We start from the raw sequence: 12,774 nt of genomic DNA on the forward strand, positions 1-12,774 counted from the left end.
TTCGTGGCTGTCAACTGACATAGGTTTGGTTTTGTGTGTGCCAGCAACAACCTTGGGGGTGGGGTGGGGGGGGGAGGGGCTTTTTGAACCTTTTCAGACAAAAAGACATCAGGATTCAGAGTTTGGGTAAAATGGAATTTTTTTTAAATGGTGTTGACAATGATAATTTTAAACATTGGTCATTGACATTTTAAGTGACGTTCTTAAAAATGTTATGTTTTTTAATAGTACTCATGGAAATGGGCATTTTAAGAACAGTCATAGATAATGTTTTATTCAACAGTTCGAAGAACAGCAAATTGAAAGTTTTGATAAGAGTAGTGTTAAAAAGACTGTGACATCTTAACAATGTTTTGTGTTTTAATTTGTGATTTTAAAATCGGGACCAGTTGCCTGGCTGCAGCTATTTTTTAGAAGACACCAAAAATAATGTAGATGTAGTTGGATACATAATAATATGTCTCAACCGTAGATCTTGTTACTGTAGTAACCATCACAAGCAGCTATATCATTAGTGGGGATGTATTTGTCAGGCAGCACAATTAGTGGTCCAGAGTTATGTCCCTTATATGTGCCAGAATCTTATGATCTGGTTTCTAATCCCTTGCTGTTGTGAGTGCATCTCAGTTTGTTAAATGCTATACAAACTACAAATTGTTAACTTATAATGAAATATATGTCAATATCTATAATTTATTGAGTGAAGATAAATTATATGTGAATAATTAAACACCATGTTAATGCTTTGTGTTGTGCATGTGATATGAATGATATTAACCGCCATGCCCTACTTGGTCCGACTGTAAGTTTAGTGCCGTGGATAGTGTGTCTGGTTGAGGATGGAATGTTCATGTTTTATTCCAAGACCACATACCAAAAGATGTCAAAAGATGGTACTTGCAGCATTACGGGGCTAAAATAAATCTGGTTGGTTGTGAGTATACTGTGCCCAAGTACGGCATCCATGTTGTTGGGGATTTTTTTGGTTTATCGCAGCACTTGGCAATGTTCCAGCTAGATAGCACAGGTCTGTAAAGAATTAAGTCTGGACCAGACAATCCAGTGACCAGCATCATGAGCATCAATCTACCAGTTGAGATACGATGACATGTGTCAACCAAGTCAGTGATCCTGACTACCCAATACCGATACCTTAGTCGCCTAGGACAATCATGGGTTGTTGTAGACCAATTCTAACCCGGATCTTCATGGGTTTGGGTACACATGTTAACCTGTGACATGATATCTCAGTGGTCTAGCACTATAAAACCTGCATTAGTCGGATTTGTTCTCCAGCACACCAGCACAATCAAACCTTTGGAATTGTTCTGGAGCAAGTGTTTCTGGTAGCAAGACTAGGTGGATGGAGTGGTCATACAGATCTTAAGCCACTACCCAGCGGTTTTGATCATTGGTTACTTGATGGATCGGATATACAGGGTCGGTGATAGAATTCGGTGGGTGATAGAGTTATTGAACAAAGCCTGTGAATTGTTGCTCAGAGAATTGATTATTTGCAGGTTTCTGATATATTTTAGAGTGTAGTATTAAACAACAAAACAAGTAAGTACATGACTAGACAACACATAACCGTTTTAATAGAACAAAGGTGCCTGAGTGAGTGAGTTTAGTCTTACCCCACACTCAGCAATATCCCAGCTATATGCGGCGGTCTGTAAGTAATCGAGTCTGGACCAGACAATCCAGTGATTGACAGCACGAGCATGGATCTAAGAAATTAGGATATGATAGTGTCAAGCTGGTCAGCGATCCTGCCCACCCGATCCTGTTAGTCACCTCTTACAACAAGCATGGGTTACTGAAGACCAATTCTAGCCTGGCTCTTCATGGGTCAATAGAACAAAGGGGTGATGACATGCAATGTGGATATTCCAGGGTTGATTGAAAAGTTCCAGCGAAACATTTGCCCAAGTTTGTAGTGGACTTAACATGATGCGATATAGTTATTTATATACATGTGAAGATATCCAGGTTAGAAATGCTCATCAGCAACCAGAACTTGTCGTACGAGGCGACTAACGGGATCGGGTGGTCTGGCTCACTGACTTACTTGACACATGTCATCGTATCCCAACTGCGTAGATCGATGCTCATGCTGTTGATCACTGGATTGTCTGGTCCAGACTCGATTATTTACAGACCACCGCAATATAGCTGGAATATTGCTGAGTGCGTCAACAAACATACAAACAGCATCATGGAGTTAAATCCACTAAAACTTGGGACTTACTTGAGAGAATTATTCTGCCTGACACCTCAATTATGTAAGCATGGATCTGTGACCTTTGAAAATGGACATGATTCAGGAACTCAAAATACTGGATTATTATGCATATTATTTGTTTTGTGTGAGGCTGAGAAGAATCAATCCTCACGAGAAACTTGAGAATTTGAGTAAATACATATTCATGGAAAGACCAGCTCGCATTACTTGAATCTCTGTCGCTTAAGTATAAGTTCTGAGTAGAGATCCATCTGTCACATACCACAAAATGAATAAATCTATACCAAAAATTAATGGTGTCTGCTTATCACATATTTAAAATCATAAAGACAATTTCATTGGGGTTTTTTTTTCACCCACTGGATTAAAGGCATCTGCGAAGGGAAAGCTTTCACGTATAAACTCCTAAAGATCGTGTGTATTTTCCATTGGACTGACTGACTGTGACTGAGTTTGGTTTTACGCCGCTTTTAGCAATAGTCCAGCAACATCACGGCGGGGGACACCAGCTTTCCATTGGAAATAAAGTAATATGTACAATAATCAATCCAATTTCCAATGTCCTGTGGTAGCTCTGTAGGCACCCATGAAGGTCCAGGTTAGAATGTGCCTTCAGTAACCCATGCTTGTCGTAAGAGGCGACTAACGGGATCGTGTGGTCAGGTTCGCTGACTTGGTTGACACATGTCATCGGTTCCCAGTTGCGCAGATCGATGCTCATGCTGTTGATCACTGGATTGTCTGGTCCAGACTCGATTATTTACAGACCGCAGCCATACAGCTGGAATATTGCTGAGTGCGGCGTAAAACTAAACTCACTCACTCACTGTAGGCAGAGTGGTCGCTATGTTATGAGCCGACAGCTTCTGGGTTCAGATCCAACATTCTCGCTAGTGTTCATTTGTTCCAGGGGGCGGTGGGGTAGCCTAGAGGTTAAAGCGTTGGCTCGTCACGCCGAAGACCCGGGTTCGAATCCCCACATGGGTACATTGTGTGAAGCCCATTTCTGGTGTCCTCCGCCGTGATGTTGCTGGAATATTGCTAAAAGCGGCGTAAAACCAAACTCAGTCAGTCATTTGTTCCAGATACAAGTTGAAACTGTTCAAACCAGCGTAGACGCATCTCGCTACTCACATAATTATCCAAAAAAAATCAACTTGTGCAGTTTTAAATAGGGCTGGCTAAAATGATCGATAATCGGAAATATCGTGGATAGGAAACATATTTAATGATTATCGATATGAAAATTGTGTTATCGATAATGGCATACATTGACTTTGTGATAGAAAAATTAATATGTTTCACATCACTGGTGAGTGCTGACATTCTTTTTGCATGGATTATTAACAAAACCTCATCCTGAACATTATTTCGAAGCAGACCATGAATAAAGTCCTAAATGTGTATATAGTGTAAGAGAATTATACCTTTTCTTTCAGATATTTTTGTCCTTTTTGCTTAACGTTATGTCGATCGATAATCGATCGATATTTTGTTAACGATTATCATAGCAGCCCTAGTTTTAAATTAATGAAATGTCCTTAGATTCATTCCAACTATTGTCCTTGCTCACTTTCTTGTCTTGTGTTATTTTCGTGATGTAAAAGAACGAACAATGAATATAACGATCTCTGTTTTCTTCCCTGTCAAAGTTGTTTTAAATCTGCAGGTGATGCTTAATGTCGTTAGTGAGATCGGTCATATGTTATCGTATCCCTTTTTTCCACTTCCTCCTCGGAAACAGCCGACGACGAAGCAAAAACCATCCTGAAATCAGGGAAGAAACAGCCAGTGATTTGTGTGGTCAAGACAAGTATTTAATGTATTGCTTTTAATTGTCTTACTGAATCCATATCATCCACTCATTCCATCCCCATGAAGGGGAAGCGACGGGTTAAATTAGATACCAATATTTCGCGGTTAAGTTTGACAGGTGTTTTAGATTTAAGTCCGGTTTATCAAATTAATTCTCAACTGAAATATTACAGGTTTTGCATTTGATACGAAAACGGTTTTCCATAAAAGACATGTAAGTGACCTCCCATACATGGACAGAGACTTACTACAGTCTTATAATTACGATCACTCTCCGAGGTGAGCCATTGTGACAATTAACAAGACCCGGAAGTGGACCCTATAACTGGTCGCTTGCTCTCTCACATCAACACAGGCTTACAGCAGTCGTATAATTACGATCACGCTTCAAGATGATTCGTTGTCGCTCCTTAAGCAGACCCGGAAGTGAACCCCATACGTGTCCAAGATCCACATACAGCAGTCGTATAATTACAATCACGCTTCAAGATGATTCGTTGTCGCTCCTTAAACAGACCCGGAAGTGAGCCCTATAACTGTCCAAAATCCACATACAGCAGTCGTATAATTACAATCAAGCTTCAAGGTGATTCGTTGTCGCCCCTTAAGCAGACCTGGAAGTGAGCACAGGTCCTCGTGTCTTTGCGAGGGTTAAAGATTTAAAAAATATTGTTTTTGAGATGACCCCGAAGGGGTCGGGGGTCATCTCAATTTGTTTTTAATAAATATTTTGAAAATCTTTAAACCTCCCAAGGACACGAGAGCCTGTGGAAGTGAGCCCTACAACTGTCCAAACTCCACGTAGAACAGTCGTATAATTACGATCACTCTCTAGGTGGAGTCATTGTCTCACCTTGACAAGTCCAGGAAGAGCTCCCCAGAGCGATGTGTTGGGTAGTACCTCCCTCCCCGTGTTATGACGCACGTATCTGTTGTAAGTGACCCCTCCCACCAGATACACGACCATCACAACAATGACTCTGTGAATGAAAGGAGGCGTTAGCAAAAGTATGGGGGAATCGTGTCCATTATTGCATGTGTGTTACTTCGTTTGCTTTTCGTCACACTCGGCAATATTCCACCTATATGACAGCGGTCCCTAAATAATGGCTGGAGCAGACAATCCTGTGATTGACGTCGTGAGTATTGATCTCCGAACCGGGATGCAATGACATGCATCAAGCAAATCGATTAGCCGATCCCGTTAGTCGCTGCTTACAAGCATTGGTTACCCGGGTAAGCAAAGACGCCAGCATTTTATGGCTTGTCACAATAGACGGAAATGAAATAGTTGTCATGTTTAGTGCCGGTTGCTTGCCAGCGTATCAAAAAACGTACAGAATGGCATGTACTGCCATCGACCGATGTACGGCGTGGTTGATTGATTACACTTTGTTATTTTGTTTGTTTGTTTAACGCCACACTCAGCAGTATTCCAGCTTTATGGCGGCGGTCTGTATATAATCGAGTCTGGACCAGACATTCCAGTGATCAGTAGCATGAGCATCTTGATAATAGTCATAATACTCCGCATTTATTTTCGTTAATAAAAACTCATACGCAGTTGGTGACATAATATTTGATCACTGACCACTAAAACATGACAGTCTTAGATCAGATTTGCTAAGTGGTTGTTTAAGTTGGTTGGTTGGTTGGTTGGTTGGTGTGATGTTTAATGCCGCACTAAACAATATTCCAGGTATATGGCGGCTGTCTGTAAATGGGGAGGTGGGGTAGCCTAATGGTTAAAGCGTTCGCTCATCACGCCGAAGACCCAGGTTCGATTCCCCACATGGGCACAATGTGTGACGCCCATTTCTGGTGTCCCCCGCCGTGGTATTGCTGGAATATTGCTAAAAAGCGTCGTAAAACTAAACTCACTCATTCACTCTCTGTAAATAATCGAATATGGACCAGACAATCCAGTGATCTACTTGTTAAGTGACTGTCAAGTGTTAATAGAGCCATACTTACATTATAAGCAGAATGGTCCCTACGCTCAAGCCGTCACTGGGCGGAACGTAAATTGTCTCGTGACAACCGTCTGCGCATGCGCACTTCGAGGTTATACGGCCGTACTGAGAATAAAACGATATAGTGTTATTGATGACTTTAAGATAATTTAAACTTTCTTCAGCTTGTTCAACCCCGGAATGGGGCGGTGGGGGTGGCCTAGTGGTTAAAGCGTCCGCTCGTCACGCTGAAGACCCGAGTTCCATTGTCACTTGGGTACAATGTGTGAAGACTATTTCTGTTGTTCCCCGCCGTGATATTGCTTGAATATTGCCGAAAGCGGATAAAACCTCGCTCACTCACTCACTCACTCACTCTGGGCTTTCAGACATCTCTCTGCTGATTGATCCGCACAGTGTTGGAGGAAGATACTCCACACAACTCAACACACGACACAATTACTGGTGGGTAGGTTTAGCCCAGTGGTGAAAGCGTTCGATCGTCAAGCCGAAGACCCGGGTTCGATTCCCCATTTTGGTACATTATGCGAAGCCCATTTCTGCTGTACCACGTTGTAATATTGCTGTAATATTGCTAAAGGCGGCGTAAAACTAAGCTCACTCACTCATTCACTCCGGGTCATCCTTAAACACCAGGCTGTGTCTTGTTGATAGACCGACATAGTGATCTAACTAGGAATTACTTACATATTGGGGAACTCCCTGGGAACCCTGGATCTCAACAAACGGTTCGTCGTAGGTCTCATCACAGATGGCGGTGATGAAGGACTCCCTACAACATAACTACTGGTCATTCATACTTGTTCGAACCTTTTCAATAGGCGATCACCGTAACATTAGAAATAGGTTCCTGTTAAGTCGCGGAGAACATGAAGGTACATGTAAACACTTTTACATTGAAACAAATAACAAAAAGGATATTTGCAAAAAATGCGGTCCCAAGAGTTAGGTTGACAGACTATATATCGTGTTAACTTTTGTACAAGGTACGAGTACTTCGTTGTGGAGCAGGACTGAAGTCCAAGAAACTCTCAGGAGTCAAGCTCCGAAACATGGTCACCCATCCAACGACTCTCCGTGACCGACGTTGCTAAACTTTAACTAATCTGTGACCTGGGTTCTTTCCACAGAAACACACACGCCACATTGCGACCAGCACAGATTGCTTGGTGTTAACTGTCACCGTGAAATCCCCAGGAGTTGCGTGGATATTTCGTTTACACCAGAGTATAGCAGGGACCGGACAAAAGACAAGGGTCAACCTCCCAGGACAGATTAACTTCAGTATTTTGAATGAATCGGTGATCCTTAACTTCCCTTGAGCAGTATACATGTATTATCAACCTATCAGAAGTAGCAGAGGAACGTTTACGGGTAAAACGCGCAACAGCCACTTTGCAAAAGTCGATTTTTTAAACCGCCTTTATACATTTTTGTGTATATCGATATTAGAAATTTGAAAATGAACCCATTTATCTACCATATGTTTAGCTGTCTATTTGTTTATCTGTTCATTTATAATAATTTACTTACTGTCAGAAGTAAATATGATGGTATCAATTTATACCCCAGTAGGCGATATTCAAGCTGGAAGAGGGCGGTGGGGTAGCCCTGTGGTTAAAGCGTTTGCTCGTCATACTGAAGACCCGGGTTCGCTCCCCTACATGGGTACAATGTGTGAAGCCAATTGTTCGTGTCCAGCGTCGTGATATTGCTGGAATATTGCTAAAAGCGCTGTAATCTAAATTCACTCACTCACTCAAGCTGGAAGACAGTGGTGTTTGATTGACGTCACCAGCATCAATCAACACGACATCAACCATATTGTTTCTCGTATTTCACTTTGAGTGGAATTTCCTCAATGAACAAAATGTGATAACTTTACAAAATGTGATAAAATTGTTAATTTTACCTCAAGGTGTCCGTGGTGGCGCTGTAGTATATCTGGATGTTGGTGCCATCAAATGACCATACGGCTGAGTTCTGGTCGCCAGTCAGCCATGAACTCCCGTCATAGTCACTCTGACACATCTGTAACGACAACGTGCAGGTGTGTCATGGTATCATGACATTTCAACAAAACAAAAACATAATTACATCACATGACATGACAACATGGCATGACAGTACAACATGGCACGACAGTACAACATGGCACGACAGTACAACACATCCTTACAGCATGACACTGCAACAGGGCATGACATTTAAACATGGCATGTCAGTACAACATGGTATGACAGTACAACATGGCACGACAGTACAACTTGGCACGGTACTACAACACATCATTTCAACATGACACTGCAACAGGTCATGACAGCACAACTTTGCATGACAGTACAACATGGTATGACAGTACAACATGGCACGACAGTACAACACATTACAACATGACACTGCAACAGGGCATGACATTACAACATTGCATGACAGTAAAATATGGCACGACAGTACAACATGGCACGACAGTACAACACATCCTTACAGTATGACACTGCAACAGGGCATGACATTACAATATGGCACGACATTACACCATGGCACGACAGTAGTACACATCATTACAACACGACACTGTAACAGGGCATGACATTAAAACATGGCATGACAGTACAACATGGCACGACAGTACGACATGGCACGACAATGCAACACATCATTATAACATGACTCTGCAACATGTCCAAACATGACCACATTGCAATATGACACAAAATGACATGACAACACAACACACCATATAATACTCATTGCAGCTTGACATTGCATAATAACATAAACCGTGATTTCCACAGAACGCTGCGAATAGCTGCAGAATAGCTGACCTCATCTTGCAAACTCGCCACGGCGTATGTACATGCCATATATCTACACACCATACACAAAACTCACCGCAGCGTCTGAGCACGAGTATTGACTGAACGGGAAGCATGGGTTGTACGAGTAGAGGTAGTTGTCGTTCAATGCCGTGTAGTCGCTGTACCTGAAACAAGCGACTCAATATTTAGTGAGCATTTACTGTTAACTACCCATTACTCACCAAGTATGACCAGAAATTATTGAGAATTTTAGGAATATGTTTACTTGGATTTCTAGTATAAACAACCTTGACCAGCTATCAAGTGCTTGGTTTCAATCAAGAGAGACAACTCCGTTAATCCTTTTTCATTAGTTTGTGAAGAGTTATCCCCCTTTGTTTACTTGCTAGCAGACGACATTTTCAGTGATCCTCAGTATGGATGATTTGGAGAAGAGGAAGTTGATTTTAGAGTATTATAACAAGGACATCAGATCAGCTAAAGTGATTTCAAGTAGAACAGGCATCCCTTTGTCCACTTTTTATCGTGTTTTGAAATATATTGCAAATGGATAAGGCATTGAGCACCAGGCAGGCGCAGGTAGACCCAGAAAATTGACTGTCAGGTGACAGGAGGCGGCTTGGTATTCTTGTTTCTAAACACGAAACGAAGGAGTTTAGAAAACTTAAGGCTGGATATGATTGATAGAGGAACTGTGGCTGTCTGTAAGGAGACAATTAGAACTGAGCTGCATGCAATGGGTTGGCAGAAAAGTCGAGGAATTCCATCACCGATCATGAAACCTGAACAAAAGGAGCGAAGTTTGAACTGGTGCTTACAGCATAGAAATTTTAACTGGGACAATGTGATTTCCTCAGATGAAAGTTCTGTGTGGCTGTTTCCTAATACACTGAAATTCTGGACCAAACAAACTGAAAAACCTTTGTATCAGCGCTTAAAGTACAGTCCGAAATTTAACGTGTTAGGTGGCATATCTGTGTTAGGGGCAACGCCCCTCTGTGTATTTGAAGAGAATATGAACAGTGAATGGTACACAGATATTCTCGAGGGACATGTACTTCCATCTGCTCACGTGTTCTATGGAAAGTTTGGATTTTCCAGCAGGACAACGACCCAAAACATCGTTCAAAGCTGACATTATTAGATTGGCCAAGCTATAACCCTGACCTAAATCCAATAGAAAATGTTTGGGGACTTATGAAGGAAAGTGTCAATAAGAAAAATCTGACAAATATTGCTGAAATGAAAGAAGAGGTGGTCAGATATTGGGACAGCATCGACCACGACTTTCTAACTTCATTGATCAGTAGTATGCCCCGCCGCATTGAAGCCTGCATTGCTGCCCATGGTGACTTGGCAAAATACTAACTGTTCACCTGTCTTTGAATCTGGAGTTATGTTCTGCTAAAATTCACATTTAATACGGTAGTAATGAGTGTAATCTTTAAATTCTCAATAATTTCTGGTTGTACTGTAATATCGTTTTGCTGAAATACATCACACCATTAAGAAGGGTTAGAATTGATCTTCAGTAACCCATGCTTGTCTTAAGAGGCGACTAACGGGATTGGTTAGCCAGGCTCGCTGACTTGGTTGACACATGTCATCGGTTCCCAATTGCGCAGATCGATGCTCATGATGATGATCAATGGATTGGCTGGTCCAGTCTCGATTATTTACAGACTGCCTCCATATAGCTGGAATATTGCTGAGAGCGGCGTAAAACTAAACTCACTCGCTCACATCATTATGCTCATAATTCGTCAGATATTTTTGTCAGGATATTGAACTTTGATCATCATATGTCTGTAACTAAGACATATCGAAAAGCAGTGAAAGAAGAACATTTTTGTTTTCTTTTTCTTTAAATTTTCGGACAACCTGTTGAGACAAAACATAACCAAAAACGAGTGAGGGAATTAAAGAAAAAAACTTAACGTCGATGAAACAGATTTCAGACCGGAAAACTATTGTCTGTCCATTGTTGTGTTTGAGATTGATGGACATGTCTGAAGATCAGGGTATGAACTGCTCATTCAGTATTCCGATCAACGGGGCTGATAATGGACAAAATTAGAGAATCGGTCAACAGACATACCACCATAAGGACTCACTGTGCCTATCTAAAACAACCTCTGAAGATCTTCAGTAACCCATGCTTGTCGTAAGAGGCGACTAACGGGATCGATTGGTCAGGCTTACTGACTTAACTGACACATGTCATCGTATCCCAGATGCGTAAATCGATGCTCATGCCGTTGATCACTTGATTGTCTGGTACATATTTGATTATTTACATATTTCTGTCATATAGCTGGAATATTTCGGCGTAAAAATCACTAAAAAGCAAATGAAGAGATATTTTTCATACTCCACACGATTATACACATCTATATTCTTTACAAATTAAATATGCATTATCATGGTTGCCTCACAGTAGATAAACTGTGAAAGAAACATCGCTAGCTGGTTGTTAAACCCTATCGTTTGAATAATCAGTGCAGTTTGTTATATGGAATGTTCAATGGTGGACCAGTCGACGAGGTGCATTGACAAATAGACGCTGAGGATAAACTGAACGAGTGCCGAGTCACATTTAACCAAACTCCCCTTTGGATTGGTAATGGATTCTTCCGTTGCACGCGGAACGCCTGACGTCCTAAAACGCTGATACATGGCCACAGAGTACGAAATCAACGTACACCTAAGTCACACTCACGAAAAAATTCCCCTTTGGACTGATGACGAATTCTTCCGTTGCAAGCGGAACGCTATGTAAGGTCCTAAAACGCGGGGTCCACACCCAATTGTCTTACATTTGATGGCAGGAAACATGGTCACAAAGTTGACGTTCGGGATAAACTCAACCTGTGCCGAGTCACAATCAACCATTTGGATTGGTGATGGATACTTCCGTTGCACGCGGAAAGTCTAACCTCCAAATACGCGGGTTCCACACCAATATTTCTTACTTTGTGACAGGAAGGAGACATGAATACAAAATAGGTGACTTACTTTGGCGTTCCATCAGTATTTCCTGTGGTCGTCATATCAGCTGTACCAGTACCGTCGTCGAAAACACACATACATGGCCCCACCCCCACACACTGCCTGCCGTGGGACCCTGGCAGCACCCCCAGGGCGAGCACCACCCCCAAAGTTAGCCAAATAACAGCCATGTCCAGTTGACCCAGATTTGACAGTAAACATGTGACATTTGCCAGTTGATAACTCGATAACAGCTCAACGGGATGCTGTTATCTACGACGTGATAACGTTATGATGTATACATAATTATGATTTTTTATTATTTTATGTCTAATAACGTAAATGTTTTAGAACTAAAATATACTCGTTTGCACTAAAACGGTATAAGTCTAGTGAGTGAATAAATGATATTCTATGGCCTAATTTCCAAGCTTCACTTCAGCAAACTTGTCGAGTTTAATCGTGCTAACCAGTCATGGAAATCGCGTGCGTACGTGCGTGCGTTTGAATGAGGAGATGCGTGATATGGTGTGGTGTAAGTTATGGAACATGTTCCCTTGAAAGCCCTTTCGAGGTCTTGATCGGCCATTCTGCTGTGAAGTTGAGGTCAAATGAAGTCAGTCTTTATCCCCGTTTGTGTTAGTCAGAACTGAATTTTAGTCAGAGCCCCCTGGACCCGTGAAATCCGGGTTAGAACTGGTCTTCAGTAACCCTGCTTGTCGTAAGGCGACTAACTCGATTATTTACAGACCGCCGTCATACAGCTGGAATATTGCTGAATGCGGCGTAAAACAACAAACCAACCAACCAACCAAATCCAAGACCACTGAGATGTCATGCGTCCGTTTAACATGACCAACAGAATCCAGTCCGTGTTCCATCCCTTTAGCGTCGAGTGAGTTTAGTTTTACGCCGCACTCAGCAATATTCC

General features: G+C 41.8%; 1 protein-coding gene across 1 annotated transcript; it reads right to left on the reverse strand.

The window, feature by feature from the left end:
* Positions 1–3,451: 3,451 nt before the first annotated feature.
* Positions 3,452–12,061, reverse strand: LOC124278233 (cation-dependent mannose-6-phosphate receptor-like). Its single transcript, XM_046713955.1, has 7 exons — positions 11,871–12,061; positions 8,929–9,019; positions 7,946–8,064; positions 6,721–6,805; positions 6,035–6,138; positions 4,914–5,040; positions 3,452–4,012 (listed from the first exon to the last, which is right to left on the reverse strand). The coding sequence occupies exons 1-7, from the start codon at positions 12,032–12,034 to the stop codon at positions 3,944–3,946; spliced, it is 759 nt and encodes a 252-aa protein (XP_046569911.1). The 5' UTR covers positions 12,035–12,061; the 3' UTR covers positions 3,452–3,943.
* Positions 12,062–12,774: the final 713 nt, after the last annotated feature.

Source organism: Haliotis rubra, unplaced genomic scaffold (genome assembly GCF_003918875.1).
Source record: "Haliotis rubra isolate DU_JTF1 unplaced genomic scaffold, ASM391887v1 Scf233, whole genome shotgun sequence".
In the NCBI taxonomy this organism is placed as follows: domain Eukaryota; kingdom Metazoa; phylum Mollusca; class Gastropoda; order Lepetellida; family Haliotidae; genus Haliotis; species Haliotis rubra.

What these genes read in the sequence shown, in the direction of transcription:
- LOC124278233 (XM_046713955.1), bottom strand. Translation starts at nt 12,034, where the DNA reads ATGGCTGTTATTTGGCTAACTTTGGGGGTGGTGCTCGCCCTGGGGGTG. An exon ending in GCCACCACGGACACCTTGAG is followed by an intron (nt 6,806 to 7,945) that starts GTAAAATTAACA and finishes GTTATGTTGTAG; the next exon opens with GGAGTCCTTCATCACCGCCA. An exon ending in CTCTTCCTGGACTTGTCAAG is followed by an intron (nt 4,013 to 4,913) that starts GTGAGACAATGA and finishes CCCTGATTTCAG; the next exon opens with GATGGTTTTTGCTTCGTCGT.